The sequence below is a fragment of the Girardinichthys multiradiatus genome, chromosome 17 (genome assembly GCF_021462225.1).
Source record: "Girardinichthys multiradiatus isolate DD_20200921_A chromosome 17, DD_fGirMul_XY1, whole genome shotgun sequence".
NCBI lineage: Eukaryota > Metazoa > Chordata > Actinopteri > Cyprinodontiformes > Goodeidae > Girardinichthys > Girardinichthys multiradiatus.
In genome coordinates, this window is record NC_061809.1 from 1,266,126 (window position 1) to 1,283,413 (window position 17,288).

Sequence of the window (17,288 nt, forward strand, 5' to 3'; positions counted from 1 at the left end):
AAAGTCTGGATATCTGATTGAACTGCTGAGACATGACCTTAGTTACAGAGGGCTAAAAACCTTTCAGTGTGGCTAAATTAAACCAATTTTGCAAAGAAAAATAGGGCCAAAATTCCTCTGCAGATGTAGCTGCTACGTTTGGGACACCTAGTTATTTAGAGGTTTAGGGGGCAATTACTTTTTTACACTGAGCCAAATTGGTATGGATAGCTTTTATTACCTTTTTGTATTTACTCAGGTTGTCTTTGTCTCATCTATTTATTTGATGATGTTTCTGTAATTTTATAAAAATGCAAAACCTAAATATATCTGAAGGTGGAAAATAGTTTTTAAGAGTAATGTAGGAGAACTAGCATCAAAACCTTGAACAGAAAAACATAAACAGTTTTGAAACTTCTCGTCTTGTTGAGTTTATGCATCTGGTTTAAAGCCAGCCTTTGTGCTTTTTCCACCACTTTCCATTTGTCAACAACCTAACAGTTTTATGGCTTCCTGGTTACATAGTGTGCTTTAAAAAGGTGGAAACATTTAGCTTAAAATTCAGCAGAGCAAACTAATGCACGGCTGAAAATGTTTCCCTTTAAGTAGTCTGTAAAAAAGCCTCAACAACACCAAGTGTTTAGCAATTTTGAAACTATTCTAGTCTAAGCCTAAAACCTTAAAAGTCCTCATGAATGACACGTGAAAGAGTGTGGATGGGCCAAAGGTCCCAATTTTTCCAAAATGTCCTCAAAGCAATGATCTAACAACCCAATGTGGACCTCACACTATTAGTTTATCTGAGCACAAGCAAATCAGTGACTCCCGCTTTTAATGTGGTTTTTCCTTGAGTCTGAATCATGAACAGACGTGTTATGGCTCCGTCTGGTCATACTGTGGTCAAGAAGGCTATGTGACTGCTGTCAGGTTCACCACTACAAAGCACCTCCTCCTTGGAACTCCCACAATTTAACACACACACACACACACACACACACATGTTTGGCCCCCCTTCCCTTTGTGTAACCCTAACTTCACCATTACTGCTACACACCTAATCCTAACCTAAACTTAAAGCTAAACCATTTCTTTACCCCGTGTCCCCTACTATTCCCTGTAGAAAGTCTGCCTCAGTCTGCACTAATCGGGACAGTCAGTGGGGCAACGTGGCGCAGTAGTCTGTTAGTGTGTGTGTGTGTGTGTGTGGGGGGGGGGGGGTTTAGTACCGGGCTCTGCAAGTATGTGAGGGGAGCAGAACCAACCTGACCTCAGTTGCAGTAAGTCAAACATGTTGCATGTTGCTCATAGCAAACGCAAAATAGAGGATATGGTATATCAGCTGCAACATTATAACCACAAACATAATAATAAAGGTAGGAAAGATTCAAAGTATGAACTGAATTATTACATTACAGCATCAAATTGAGCAGAAAATGTAAATGCATGTTAATTAAAATGACTTAGAACAGGTCATTGCGCCGGTGGTTTAGTGTTTAAATAATTGACTTTTATGGATTAAAGATTTTCCGCTTAGAATTAATTTGTTTATCATAAATTCCAAAATGGTTGTTTACGTAATCAGGTCCAAACATAATACTGTTACTAATAACATATTTAGAATAGCCACAAACAACCTTACATACAAAAAATTCAATAAACTCCTAACAGTCTTGCCAAAAAAACACAGTCAAAACTTTCCAAATTCCCACAAGGGATAAAATCTGTTAGATATTTCAAATCATATCTTTTTCATCTTAGAAATACAATCTGTCCAAATTTTGAGGAAATCCATCACCTACTTGTGGTAATAGAAGATGACAAATTAAGGTCACCCTCACAAGGGTTTTTATGTGAGTTTGATGAGTTCAGGTGGCTTTAGTTGGTTTGACAAGTCATGTAGTCTGTGATCCCTCAGTTGTTAAGTCTGATCTTCTGGAGTTTAGTTATGAAACAAAAATGTGTTGAAACCAGTCTGTTAGTGAAAGTCTAAATCTGAGAACAATGTGAAAGTTTTGGTGTGTATGTCCTCAGCACAATCCACACCTCAGCCTTTAACCTAACCTCTGACCCTAAAAATGATCTTCTGCCACATTGATACCAGGGGTTGGTCCTCACAACCTATCAGTCTTTAGAAAGGAGGGTGAATTTACCTGAAAAGGTCCTAACAAGGCTAAAGATAACATAAACAAGTGTACACACACACACACACACAGATCCAACCCCTGACAGACTCCTCCTGAACCTCTGATGCCACTGAGACTCTCAAACACGCTTTGCATGCAGACTTTGCATATTGTTGGTTCTTCTGGGCATTTTCCATATATGCACGTCAGCTTTCATCATTTCGCATCTAATTTCCTACATGACTTTGCTTTTTTCTTCTGCCAACTATTATTGTTCCTGTTAGATTCTCTGAGGTGAATTTAATGAGATTGCCTGCACACCAACAACATGTTGTCTGGGCATCTACAGCCTGTTGCAGACTTGCATGTGGCTTGCATTCAGGAATATGTGTGTGAGTGTAAATCTCTGTGGGAGAGACGAGCTGCTGTGTCAGGCTTCTGAATGGTACATGGCCTCAGAGCTAACAGGCTTGACTAAGCTACAAATAGCTTTTTAATGCCGCTCTGACGAAGGACTCCCATGAGTCAGGTAACTAAAAGCTGCACACCAGCAGACCATGTTAGACTGTGAAATACAGTCCATCTAATACTCTGAGACTTGCAGAAGAAGAATTGGTGATATCTTTGCTTAATTTCTTTCCCAGAATGATTCATTGTCTGTAGTGAAAAACACGCCATATTTCTCTATCTTTCTTATGACTCAAACGCGTGTCCTCTACTTACCATATTAGCCTGACACAAAATGATCAGCTTTTATTCAGAGTTTGCACATTCGCACACATGCATACACTCATAGGCTGCCTTGCTAAAGTATTCATAGGACTTGAAATATTCTCCAAGTAAAACCTCTAACTTCAGTGTATTTTCTAGACTGTTTATGTGCTAGACCAACTCAAATAGGTGCCTAGTTGTGTTGTGGAAGAAAAATGAAAATTTACAAATAAAAACGAAAGCCTTGTGAGAGAACTTTGCACAACCACAGCTACAGGTTTGGCCCTTACTTCACCGCGAACCAACTCAAGCTCAGTCAAAGTGAACGGAGAGAATCAGTGAACATCAACTTTTCAGTCTTGCCATTGATCCTGAACTGGAATTAGGTCTGGACTTTGACCATTCCATTGCAGTTCTGGGTGTCTGTTTAGTGGCGTTTTGCAGCTGAGTCTAAATTCATTTGCAACCTCCAACAGGTTTTCTTCCAGAAATGCCAGGTATTTAGCTCCATGCTGTATCCCCATTCCTGCTGAGGAGAAAGCATTCCCCTCAGCATGATGCTGCCACCACCATGTGTGGAGTTTCACATGTGTGCATGAAAAACAAATAGCATTGGCTTTATTCTTGAAGGCAATTGGTTAACTGGATTTTATTTAAGGGGTATGCAGCTAAAGAAGGGATGAATATGAATGTACAGCATGCAGATTTATACATATGAAAGTTTGAAAACCATGTGTCCTTTTCACTCCACTATGCATCACTGTTGGCCTAATCAAGACAAAACACAAAGCCATGCACAGTTCAGACAACCCCCACCCCCACTAAGATTAATGAATAGACTGATTTACCTGCACTATAATAACACTATAGACACTCAGGCTCTTAATAGATGAAAGCTTACATGTTAACTTAGTACACCATCTTTCCATCCCAAACCACTTCTATGAGAGCAGCTTCCTGAACAAAGTGGTGACAGGGATGTGCACCATGTGACTCGCTGCATGATTCATCCGAGTGAGAGAACAATTAGAAAACTGCTATAAAGCACGCAGTCTACCACTGAGCAAGTCCTTATATGGCAAGAAGTATTTCACCTAAACAGAGGAAAAAAAAGAAAACAAAGAACATTTTCCCCAAGTGAGTTTATTGTACCAACTGTTGCAAAAAATTAACTGTACAATATATACTCATGTGCCCGTGCACAAAATGCATTTTATTTCAGCCATTCAAAACTACATAAATATAAATAAAGAAGAATATTACTAAAAGAAAATTCAAGTATCTCAAGCAGACAAGTTAACAAAATATTTACTGAGAAATGAGCCTCGGCTCCATTTACATCTCAAACACATTAGTACAAAAAGAGACCCCCACCTGACTCTCCAGTCACGTCTCGTTCCAGTTTCACCATATGTACACCAACATGTACAGAGATATTATTAACAGCATGCAGTGTTAACAAAAATAGGTGCTTCATTTTGTGCATAGCAGTCAATGACAGCAAAAAATTAAAGTGAAATAATCAGATTTCCTTCTGTGGTAAGGAAACTACACACAAAAAAAATACACAAAGTAGAATGTTGAAATGATATGTAGAGTTATTAGGTAAAAGGTGCCGTTTCTCTTGGAGAAACAGCAAAAGAAGCTGCGTCGGGCTTGCAAAAGCAAGCGCTACAGGCACTCTACGGCAAAAAAAAAAAAAAAAAACTGATCAACTAAAGAAAAACAAAAACTCACCGCTGTGCAAAACGCTGCTTGGTTTGTAACATATCAGCATACAAAGGATTCATTGTGCCACCTTTTTAAAATCATGGCCTTTACAATGTTAAATACAAATTTATTCACGGAACCATTAAATTGTAAGAAAAAGGGAGAAAATATTTAAAAACTTCTGTTCATGCTTTAGTCTTTGAAATAAACGTTTAGCCAGATAGTTGATCCATCACAGAAAGACTAAAGAAGCCATGATTTCCAAATTCTGACAGAGCTGAAGAATCTATGACCATACTGAACAATAAATCAGAACCAAATATAGTTTGAAGTGATAAAGACGTAGAAAGTTGTGTCTCTGGTTGGCAAAAATGATTCAGGTTCTCAGGTGTTTCTTTCCTGTGGATCCCAGTGACCCACTCGTGACTCATCCACTCTGTTCACTAGCAGGGCTGCAGGATGTCATGGCAAACGGATGAGCTTCTCAGGTTCTGCAGACAAACAGAAGAGCAAACAAAAGCTTAGATTCCTCATGCATACGGTCATCCAACAGGTATGCACCAAGTAGCCGACTAAAGCTGTTAAAACAAGCACAACTGCACAGATGCCCTCAGGCTGGACGACATGATGCAACCCTGAAACCAAGGTCACCTTTTCCAGCCCCAAACTTCCCCTGTGATATTTGTAGAGGAGATGAAGTGTTCGTATGCAGGTGTGTGAACAGGTTCTCCACTGTATCCCACAGCTAAGGACAGCTAAAAGCACACCCTGCAACATAGTTTCCTAACGTGCCATCAGAACTAGCTCCAACTGGTCCGCTCCACTCACCTTGGTGGATGGAAACCCGTTGGTAGCCTTCAGCTGATGAAGCTGTTGGTATTATATGTGTAAGACTAGAAGATCTAGCAGAAGCAGGTTCTCCTAGGTAGTTTCAAAGATTTGTTTTGAAGTAGACGCTAGCAGAGTTGTTTCTAGCATGTGGCAGCAGAAAGAACTACAGAACTATGCGAGCATTCATTCCCCATAATGCATTTCATGAGACAGTAGTGCAATAATGTGATGACATGTCCCAATTTTTTTTTGTATTCTGAAAAGTCTGGTGTGCAATTTTATTCAGTCCACTTTATCGTTACCCCCAAATAAAACCCAGTGCAACCGATCACACTCCGAGGTCCCCTGCCTTAGGGTATCTGATCATTTCACAAAGTTACATTTAAGATTAATGTTCTTTTTTCACTATTATTTCTAGTTAACTTTAGCAAGGCAAATATAGCTTTCCAATGATGAGGGAGCCAGTAGTGCAGAACGGTTAGTTGCTTAAAATCCTGTAAGAGTTTTATGAACAGAATCGTGCTTCATTTCTAAAACACAAATGAACTTTTTTTTTTTTATATTGGTATGGAAGACATTTTAATGGAGAAAAAAAGTAATCTAGACATATTTAAGACTTTAAAGGTCAGAAATGTCGATCATTAAGTTTCAGACTTTGCAGAAACCCCGTGTTTAGAAATTTAGCCTTTATGGAAGATTGAAAAGAAACCAATCGAGGTCTTCTGTGGGAGACACAGCAAAGAAATGTCTGTAACTGAAGCAGATGGTGGGGCTCTAAATAAACTCATGCCAGTTTTCAGCTTTTTGTAATGTAAATAATAAAAAAAACTGCATGTTAAAACATCTTGGGGTGTGAATACTTTAACAAGGGACTGTATAAAGCATCTGCAGACTCTGTGTTTACCTTTGAAAACTAAGATGGAAAACCACCTTTAGATAGTGGAGGATGGTGCGTCTTTAAGAAGCGAAACACAAACCAAAAATAAATGAGATCCACACAGAGAGAGACAGAAGCACAGGAGAGTCAGCATGAGTCAGCAAAGGACAGAAAAACAAAAAAAACTGGCAGTGACAACACAAGAAAAGAATCACAGGAATGCAATACTGGGAAGTCTGAACAAATATGTATACTTTTCACTTCCAGAACAGTAGGTTGCATCATTTCCCATGATTCAACTGTGATTTAGTAAAGAATTAGGAGGAAATGTAAATAAGCACCCCTCCCAGTTTAGTACTATGGGAGTCTAGGAAAGGAAACAAATGAATAGACTCATATACTTACAGGCAAACTTTGCCCAGCCAGTGCTGTGGGGTACAGAGGATGTGGAGGGCAACAAACAAATGAGTGAGCAAACATGCAAAGGCTGAAAGTGAGGAAACTGTTGCAGGCAGTGATGAATGTCATGATGGCCTAAATGCTGCTGGATGTGGATTATTAGAACAGATGAATTCCAGTACCTGTCCAGCCAGAGCAAGGGGAATGTGCGGGGAGGTGCAGAGGGCCAGTGATGCTACAGAGTTGGGTAGCTCCTGGATGGGAGCCTCGTCAAGGTCCTCGATGCGAGGTTTCTTGATGTGAGACTCCGGGCTGGTCAGAGGAGTCACGCTGTTCCTCCTGATCAAAGTGCCAGGACCCCTTTTAACCTCCTGTAGGACATTAATGACAAGATGTCAGACTCAGGAATACCAGTACAGCAGAGCTGCACGTTGCTCAGCTCCTAACTGGTGGCTCCAAGATTCTCAGTAATCAGTCAGCTAACCTCTGGTCTGTCTCTGTGGGTGTTCACCGCCTCCACATTTAGAGAGATGGACTCCACTTTGCAGCCATAGGCGACCGGGGTCAGCTTCAGGACCGTGTGAAGGGGACACTTTAGGTACGGCATCTCATCTGGAGCAACAAACAGAAGGAACAAAGAAACCATTTAAATTAAGTAAAGTATACATTTGGGCATATTTAAAAAAAAAAAAAAAAAAAGGACTGTTCAGTATTTTTGAAGACTACGTAAAGCGGTCATAAACAGTTCATGTCTTACTAGCAGTAGAAAAGTTATGTAGTTTTTATTCAAGCATGAATCAAAATTAGTTGGATCCCTGAACCCAATCAGTAGTCCAAAAGTCCCAGACCATAGCAGAGGTCCTCTAAACTCCAAGCCCAGAAAAATCACAGCCATTTCCTGAAGCTCTAAACCCATTGTCATCCAAAGAACTGCAGGATCATTTCCACAGGAAATGGAGGTCACCGTGTTCCTGTCTCAATACAAATTTTAAACAAGATCATTGGTTGCACTGCCTCCCACCTCCACTTCCTTTATAATGTAATCAAACTTCTGTAAAAAAAACTAATAAATAAAAACATTTAGTGTAAATATGATGGCTTTATAAAATTTTAATTGCAAAAACCAATTTGATGTTTTTGAGCTTGGAATCTGTTAAACTAGTAGAAGTCCACTTCGGTCATGGGCCGTTTAGGACTAGTTAGCTTCAGCCTCCGGGATCCAACCGGTGTACATTAAATAAAAAAGGTTCTCTTGAACACTTGAGTAGCTGTGGGAGTATTAGTTCCTACCTGCACTTTTATCCAGGAAGTAAGCAAGCAGACAGCGCATTACAGCCTGATGGCAGATCACCAGGACGTTCTCCTGCCTCTCCAGCTCCATGATCACAGGCTCCACCCGCTGGACCAGGTCCTGGTAGGACTGGAACCGGGATTATTGAGAAGTTGAAGTCATCAGTTAAACATTTTAAAATGTTAGCTGATCTAAACGGTATAAACTGCTGTATTTTCGTTCAATCAACTTGGGGCTCCTACCTCTCCAGATGGGTAGCGGTAGTAGTATTTGTCTTCATCTCTCAGTGCAAACTCTTCAGGGAATTTCTCCTTCACGTCATCGTATGTCATCTCCTCACACACCCCCTAAAAAACAACAGAATATGCCAGTCAGCTGGTGAAGAGTTGCTTCATGAGTTGCAGCAGCACTTCGCAGGGTGACACTCACAGCGTCGATCTCATTAAGGACATTCCACTGCTCATAGGGGACTCCCAGGTGCTCGGCTGTCTGGATGCTGCAGCACAGCTGGCTGGTCCAGACTTTCAGGTCCTTCAGCTGCTGCTCCTCAACGAACCGAGCCAACACGGCAGAAAACTACACCAAGCAGGAAAAACATTTAATAAAAATGAGAATCAAGTTCCCAGTTTTATCTTTCATTTAGGCCGTTTTAATCTGTTCAGCTGTTTAGCAACCAGTTGTACCTGTCGGCCCCGCTGTGAGAGGCCAGAGTCGCCTCCCAGCCGTCCTTCCAGGTTGTCGGTGCTCTCTCCATGTCGACACAGGTAGATGGTGCGTGGCTGGACATGGATGTTCATCAAGTAGTAGACGATTTTACTCTGAATGTGATCTTGGATCCGGTTGACGAGAAAACGGCGACCCACGTCTATCACCTTGATGAAGGAGTGATCCCTGCAGGAGAATGACAGATGGGACAGGGTGATTGGTCTGCTTAGATGACTGCCAGCTATGGAAGAGGCAGTGATAATAAAAGGGTACCTGTCATACTGGTCTGGATCCAGGGGCTGGTAGCTGGTCCGGTAGCATTCAATCCTTTTTTGGAAATCCATCATGGCTTCGGTCTTGTTACAGTCTTTGTAGTCAGGACAGGACACCTTCACTTCCTGCACAGGGAGGAAAACTGTCAGACGGCAAACGACGCGATCAAAGATGTTGACCTATGACAAGACATGAAGAGGTGACCTGATGTTTAACTCACCATGATGTTTGACGCAATGACGCTGGGATCTTCACACACGGACTCGATGAAGAAGATCTGGACATAAAATAAAAGTATGGCAGATCAGTGAACTGTTCTACCGCGCACACATTGTGGCATCCGTTTCTCAAGCAACAACTACCTTGAAGTCGTTCTCACTACCAAACTTCAGGATCAGATCTCGCCGATCTCTTGTTGTGTTAGTGGCGTCAAACACCTGAAAGAACAGTCTGGTTAGATATGGTCCATGGTTGGGTGCCGTCTCTCTGAAGGTACCACATAAATGACCAAAGAACACTTACTGCCACTTGGCCTCCCTCATCCAGCAAGTAGGACTTGACATCTCTCAAGGCTGCTAAGGCACACTGCCTGAAGATCAAAGTTACTGTAAATGTCATTCAAGTCAAAGAACATTACAGGAAGTAAGACATGTGGCTGAGGGGAGACTTACTGCCTGATTTTTACAGCAGACTCATTATCAGGCTTGAAGAAGTCAAAGGAGCTGTAATTCTTGACGGCCTCCCTGCGGTACTCTCCAACGTTGAAGACTGCAGAGGTCACAGGAAGAGAGAAACAAGAATGAACGCTATGTCCCTGAGTGAGAAACATGAGCGTATCTTGTCTAGAAGGTTAGTTCAGGGACACCACATCTTGTGTAACTGAGACGTCACTGAGCTTAAACTGTACCAGCAACATGATGGTAAGGTGCTGTGTACCTTTGGTGGGTATGCCGATCCAGTTGAGGTAGCGGGTGAGTTTCTTGGAAACGTAAGTCTTCCCTCGAGCGGGCAGTCCCACCATCACGATGACGGTTGGGGGGTTGGCAAAATGTGGGGCTCCAGTGCCTGCAGAAAAAAAAAAAATCATTTACAAACCTAAATACTGTGCTCAGCAAGGCAGGCAGTTTTGTGTCTCTCCATGTCATGTCATCAGACCTCTGGGAAGCGAGTGTAACCAGGTGATACACATGTCAACGAGACACTGGCATTTAAATTAGAACTCATCACCAAGCGTTGATCTTTATTTATCTCCATGCTTCCAGCCAACACATAGTTGCTTCCTGCCAGAATTGCCTTTTACTTCCACCTCGCTGTGCATTTGACCTACTTCAGGAAATAAACTGCCCACAGAAGCCAGGATGGGTTGTTTTCACTTGGCCGCGCATATACAGTCATCCCACCCCTGGAGCACCACTTGAGATTTGATCCTGTCGTACGCCTTTACAGGCAGGATCATGCAGAACAGAGGGACTGACGGCTAAAGTACGAGATTTTCCAGAAGACAGTCTTTCTCACAGAATCACTGGATTCATCAACACAGGCCATTAATTCCCAAACAACCTCCTGATGGAGCCAATTTACTCTTCGTAACTGCGTTGGTTAATCTAGTTTCCACAACATCAGAGCTACGATACCTAAAACGGAAAATAGGATCAAACTCTTAACTCCATTTTTGAACAACTGATTCATCATTACCTACTGAGGGATCGCTGCGATCTGCTCCCCGGTCTCATCCGCCTTATTAGTGCACAATCTTTTTTTTTTTTTTTTTAAACATATGGGTTTAAACATTTACTTCAAATGATGAAACCCAACAATGGTAAAACTGGCTTTTTATTTGGCCGTGTGTCAAAGGGCCACTTCTGTTCTTTTTTGGGAACCAGACTAAATTTAGGACAGCTTCATTTTAAAAATCCAAAAACAAATCTGAACCAGAATATCCTATATTAAAAGTACAAACTTCTTTCTACAGCACAGTTTGTCATCAGCAAAAACTTTGTTAAGGTTTGTAAAGATTCAGGAAAATTAGAGTGGCTGGGTTTTTTCTGCAATCTAACTCAGAACCACCATAATACCCTGATTTAGGAGGGTCATTTTTTTTTCCAATGAGTTTGCATTTATATATAGGTTTACTAAAGAAAAACTGGAGCAAAAGACCTAAAAAAAATGTAAACAATACATTTTTTATTTTCTGAAATAAGTATTAAAGTCTGAAATAAAAATAAAAAAAATCAAACATTATTTTCCTACCAATATCCAGGTTAAGTAAAATTGTACAAAAAAAAAAAAAAAGGTTTATGAAGAGGGAAGTACACGCAGCATATTTAGTTCTTGTTTATAAAGAGCACGTGAATATTTCGTCAAATAAATAACAAATAAAAGCAGCATAAACAACTATTTTTTATTTTATTTTTAAATGGACTACGTCTTAAATAAAGTGATATTCCAGCATTGGCTTTCAAACTAATTGGCAAAACAAAATACACACCAATTCGTCCCCTGCTCCACCAATTTTAAGCTAACACAGCTTGTCTTTTATTAACCTAATTTAGCCTCTATAAAAAGGACTTAATAAAACTTCACAGCCACAAGAACAATTCTAAAATAAAAAACTACAAAAAAAAATACTTTTTATCTGCAATTAGTTTTTACGAGAAACTACACGTTTTACACAGTTTAACTTCGTATTTCAGAAATAAAAAATACGACGTCACCTCGTTTCAAACTCACTAACCCGAACTGACCAATAGAAAAACTTCTCTGGCGTCATGTCCAGGAATCAAAAGCGGAGATGAGGGGGGGAGGTAGGGGGGCTTACTGTAGCTATGGTGACAGGCGCTTCGTCACGCCCCAGTTCAACAGGGGCATGGTGACGTAGAACATGTGCCGATAAAGACCACCAATCATGTGATTGGAACTTTAAAAATGCCGGTCTTTTGTGCCCTGAAGGTTTTATTACAGTACGAGCGGAGATGTTAATGATGCAGTAAAACGGAACTGACTTGAAATCCGCCATGATGAATAAAAAAGGTCGGATCTTGGTGTAGAGATGTCACAGAAACACGCTTCAGACGAAAATTACATCACGTGAGAAATATATCCGTCTTACCTCTTCGCTTGTCATCCTTGGAGGGAACCCAGGTCTTTTGGATCCTGTTCTGGGTGAGCTCTCTTGGCATTCCTTTAGGAGCTGAATAAAAAGCAACACAGTGACGACGGAAGCGAGTCGCTTAAATCCTTGGTTTGAATTAAAACGCTGAAAGAGAGCCGGAGGCTGTGGTTCGCCGTACCGTCAGAGCTCGCTGAGCTGAGTTAATCTGCCGGTCTGCAACACACATCCTCTATTTAACCACTCCCGGCAGGGCGGCGAAGCAACGTGACTGCTGTGACGAAAGCAGCGTAAAATACCCGCACGCGCGCATACACCCCCCCACACACGAGAGGTCTCAGCTTGCGACACACACACATGTAGCCCATTACAGCGCCGCCCTGTGGTAAACATATTTTCATGAGTTGCACTATTTTAAAACAATACATTTTTACAGTTTAAACCTGGGTGATGTTTCATCTTAAAGCTATTACTTATGTTACTTTTGTGTTTTATGAAAAATAAAACGTTCATTATTAATTGAACTTATGCCATGCTGTATAACATATGTACATATATACTATATATTTATTTCATATCCATATTGCTTTCCATTTGTCATTTATGACTAATGTTTTTAGTATAACACAACAGTCGCGTTTTTGTCTCATTGTGGCAAAAGCAAAAATAATTTCGAAACAGTTTTCAGCGTTTCTTAATTCGATGAATTCATTCTTTTTTTCTAAGATCATCGTAATCATTTCTAAGTTTGTAATTCAATACAAACATTTAACTTTTTAATGTACTTTTTCCGTGTCGTAACTGTTTTAAATACGTTCAGATAAAAAAAATATATAATTTTCAATATTTCCGTTTTACTTTTTTAAAACTGAAATTAACTCACGTTGCAAAAAAAAAAAAAATCCTACCTAAACGCTTTAATTTGTGCAGGAATTCCCTGCCTTCATCAAGGAAACCCCGCTGGTTGCATGTCTGGTTTATTGTCAGACCTGGAGTAGACGTGCACAGCCGCACGTCAGCTCATCCCGCTGTCTACCACTGGCTCATGATGACCATAATTACATACACAACGGTCACCAGCAGGTTTAACAGTGCGCTTGCATGAAAGACGCTTTCATTTGACTGAGCACAACCGTGACATGTTAGAAGAAATGATGGGTTCGGGTTTCAACAAAAAATATTAGACTTTGCACATAATAAATGTTGAGTCATGAGTCAGAAAATCGTTTATGACCTGTTGCTTAAAAGAATAAAATCTCTAAAGCTTGGCCAGGTGTGAAATGCTCTGTGCTGTGTGCTAATTTTGTCAGGAGTGTTTTTCTTGCACCCCCCTCAGCATCCAGGCAGGCAACTGGCCGCACATAATAAAGGTCCAACAAGGGGATGTGCTGCGTGCCGCTGCAGAAGTCTGCAATGGAGAACCAACCCGCAAACGCTCTCATGCTGCATCTCTTTAAATGCATTAGTTCACCTCTGACAATGTTTTATTTGCACATATCTGTGGGACAATTAGGCTTGCACTGTGCATAAATGGAGTAGGGCTGCTTTATTTTCACAAATGAACTAGATTTCATCGATCACAGCTTTGTTAGGAAAAACTTTGTATCAGTGTAGAATAATTCAGTTCGACCAGCCTATGTATTGTTGTTTTGATGCTTAATCTAATATGATGGACATGATCCAGAAAACATAGGAAATTATAATTAGGCCCGAGCAGGAAGGCTGCAAGGGCCTAATCTAATCGTAGAATTTCTTATTCTTTCTTTCTTTCTTTCGCGTGCGCATGCGTGAGCGTCTGCTGCATGTGTGGAGAGGAGGACGAATGTGAGGTTTTCTCAAGGTTTACAATTCACTTTTTACAATGGTGATTCACTTTTCCTATTTTTCAACACGGTCTTGTTTTTCTGGTGTTTCTTTCATATTTGTTTCGGCAGCACCGAGCTTTTAGCTGGGTGTGATGGCCGGAAGGAAATATGGTTCTGATGGCTTTAGGAGCTTTTCCCGTCAGCATGGTATTAAAATACCGGTTGGCATGGGATGGCTCGGTTGAGGAGTGTGCTTTAGCTGTTGGGGAACTTGTCGGTTCTGAAAGCGTGAAGGCAGCGTCTAGGATGAATAATGCGGGGGTTATGTTTCTGGACTCTATTGACAAGGTGAATAGCGTAGTTGAGAGGGCAAATTGTATTGAAAAATACGCAAACTACTGTATTCCCTCAAATGAACCCAGCAAAAAGGATCATCCTGTCTAATCTGCCTCCTTTTATTAGTGATGATGTGTTGCTGAAGGAATTGTCACATCATGGTCAGATTGTGTCAGCAATGAAAATGCTCCCATCTGGTTGTAAATCAGCGAAGTTGAAACACGTTGTTTCTTTTAGAAGACAAGTGTTTAAGATTCTAAAAAATGATAATGAGGAGCTGAATATAGTATTGAAATTTAAGGTTGATGGATTTGATTATACTATTTTTTGCAACAACAGAAACCATGAGGTGTTTTGGATGTAATCAGGAAGGGCATTCAGTCTGTAATTGCCCTGATAAGGTTAAAAAAGAGGCAGAGTTTGTTCAGGTTAATGAAAATGCAGGGGAAGGGACATCAGATGTGGCTGAAGCTTCAGCAGTTAATGAAGGGGAAGGATGTTCACCAGGCAGCGAAAGAAAAAGAGTTTCAACAATTAATGCAGGAGAACAAAGAGAACTTCGCAATCAGGAAAGCATTGTGGTTGCCTCTAATTCTGCTGAAGTGTGTGAGGAATTGAGCCAAACGTCTACACAAGGAGTTCAACAGGGAATGGATGTGGATGAATCAGTTCACAGTGGAGGCAACCTGATCAGGGACGATTAAAGTGTTTTTAAGGTACCCAACACTAAAAGAAAAACCTAAAGAATTTAAAGGGGCAAAATCTAAAGAGATGGAGGTAAAAGAAAAGGGTGAAGAGAGTGAGTTTGATGCTTTAACTGACTCTGATAGTGATAGTCTTCTGACTCCTCTATACCTGATGGCCAGAGAACTAATGGATACAGTCTAGAACAGATTAGAAGTTTTTTGGAAGTAACCAAAGGAAAACGGGATGTGGCAATAGATGATTTTTTTCCCTAATAGAAAACTTTTTGTTGATTCAGTTAAATGGTTAATGAGACAAAGGACTTCTGATGGCTTAAAAGACACTGAAATATATAGACTTCAAAAACTGATGCAGAAAATCAGAGCTCGAATTAAATGACTTTTCTGAATGTTAAAAAACAGCCAATAAGATGCTGTATTTTCTTTTTTTTCTGGTTCTTTTTTTGTGCGGCTATGAGTAGTTTTAAAATCTGATCTTTGAACCTTAATGGTACAAGGGATAAAGAAAGGGCTGTGTATTGCAAACTCTTAAAATCTAAAGGTATTGACATAGCTTTTGCTCAAGAAACTCATAGTAGCGTTGATAATGAAGTTGACTGGAAGAAAGAATGGGATGGGAATCTTGTTCTGAGTCATAAAACTTCACAGAGTGCAGCAGTAGCAATTATTTTCTCTAGAAATTTTCTTCCAGTTTCAATTGAAATGGAAGATATTGTATCTGGAAGATTGTTAAAGGTTATTGTTAAGTATGAAAATATAAAGTGAACTTTATTGAATGTTTGTGCTCTTGTGACTTCAGGTGAATGATGTGTTTTTTTAGAAAAATTGCCAAATACATTAAGTTATGTCAACAGATGACCTGATTTTAGGAGGTGATTTTAATTGTACCGTTGATGATTTGGATAGGAATCATTTGGAACCACATATAAATTCGAGGAGGATATTGAAACGTATTATTGAGACTTATGATTTAGTTGATGTGTGGCGTTCTAAACATGGAAAAACAAGGCAATATTCATGGACTCATTCTAAAGATAATTATATTTCTTTAGCAAGATTAGACAGGTTTTACTGTTATGGTCACCATTTACAAATATTTAGATCATGCACGTTGTGTCCGGTGGGGTTTTCTGATCATTATTTGGTTATAGGAAATGTTTTTATAAATAGATTGAGACCTAAGAGTGCATACTGGCACTTTAATACTGTTCTCTTAAATGATGGTTGTTTTAAAAAAGGATTGTCATTTTTTTGGAAGCAATGGAGAACCATGAAATCTCAGTTTACATCTGTGTAGCAGTGGTGGGATATTGGTAAAATAAAAATTCAGCAATTTTGTATTCAATACACACACAATGTTACAAGAGAAATGGTTAAATCTATTGAAGAATTAGAGACTGATATTGTGGATCTTCAGGATTTTAATGAGTCCACAAGAAATCGAGGCCAAATTCAGGCACTCAAAAAATAAAAAAACTGCTTTGGCTGATCTGGTTGGGTTCAGAGCACAGGGAGCTCTGGTACGTTCACGTTTTCAGAATATCTTTGAAATGGATGCTCCCTCTAAATTCTTCTTTAGTTTGGAGAAGAAAAATGGACAAAATCGCCTCATTCACTGTATTCGATCAGTAGATGGAAAAGAGTTGACAGAACCCACCGAATTGCGGAAAAGAGCTGTAGACTTTTTTTCAAAGCTGTATGTCAGTGAGTTTAAAGATGACTCTTTGATGACTGAAGAGTTTCTTAATAAATCGATAAAAGATAATATATCACTAATTCGAGATTATTTGGACATCTCTAATTTATTAGACATGAACTTTGGTCTGATTTCTCTTGACCAAGAAAAGGCATTTGATCAGGTGGAGCACCAATATCTCTGGAATACGTTGAAGGCTTTTGGTTTCTCCTCTGGTTTCATTGCCATGATTAAAACCTTCTATTGTGACATTGAAAGTGTGTTGAAGGTCAATGGTGGTTTAAGTGCCCCTTTTAATGTAAAGAGTGGTATCAGACAAGGTTGTGCAATGTCAGGAATGTTGTATTCTTTAAGTATTGAACTTTTATTATGTCAGATTAGAAAAATGTTACAAGGTGTAAAAATAAATGGAATTAGTTTACCTTTTCAACTTTCTGCATATGCTGATAATATTATTGTGGCTGTTAAAGAAGAAGTGAGATGTTATTACTTTAATAGACATTATTGAATATTTTGGTAGAATTTCTTCATCTAAAGTAAATTGGAGTAAGAGTAAAGCTTAGTTAGTAGGTAAGTGGCTAAAAGAGGGACCTAAATTACCTGATGATTTAAAGTGGGTTCAGAATCAGAAAAGCTTTATTGCCAAGTATGTTTTTGGACATACAAGGAATTTGTTTTGGCGTAGTCGGTGCAATACAGTACAAATTAAACAGTATAAACATATCTACAATATAATATA

At 39.8% G+C, this 17,288-nt stretch overlaps 1 protein-coding gene across 3 annotated transcripts; it reads right to left on the bottom strand.

Annotated features, from left to right (window-relative positions):
* Positions 1-3,940: 3,940 nt before the first annotated feature.
* Positions 3,941-12,259, bottom strand: pfkfb3 (6-phosphofructo-2-kinase/fructose-2,6-biphosphatase 3). 3 transcript variants are annotated; one of them, XM_047390295.1, is made up of 15 exons: positions 12,009-12,258; positions 9,836-9,964; positions 9,571-9,667; positions 9,422-9,488; positions 9,262-9,336; positions 9,120-9,176; positions 8,900-9,024; positions 8,605-8,812; positions 8,351-8,497; positions 8,164-8,268; positions 7,921-8,050; positions 7,115-7,242; positions 6,813-7,001; positions 6,637-6,659; positions 3,941-5,014 (listed from the first exon to the last, which is right to left on the bottom strand). In XM_047390295.1, the coding sequence occupies exons 1-15, from the start codon at positions 12,076-12,078 to the stop codon at positions 5,008-5,010; spliced, it is 1,557 nt and encodes a 518-aa protein (XP_047246251.1). In that variant the 5' UTR covers positions 12,079-12,258; the 3' UTR covers positions 3,941-5,007. The 3 variants fall into 3 exon arrangements, with proteins under 3 accessions (XP_047246251.1, XP_047246250.1, XP_047246252.1); XM_047390296.1 differs by lacking the exon at positions 3,941-5,014 and adding an exon at positions 5,021-6,309 and having other exon boundaries at positions 12,009-12,259; XM_047390294.1 differs by lacking the exon at positions 6,637-6,659 and having other exon boundaries at positions 12,009-12,256.
* Between the last annotated feature and the right edge of the window lie 5,029 nt (positions 12,260-17,288).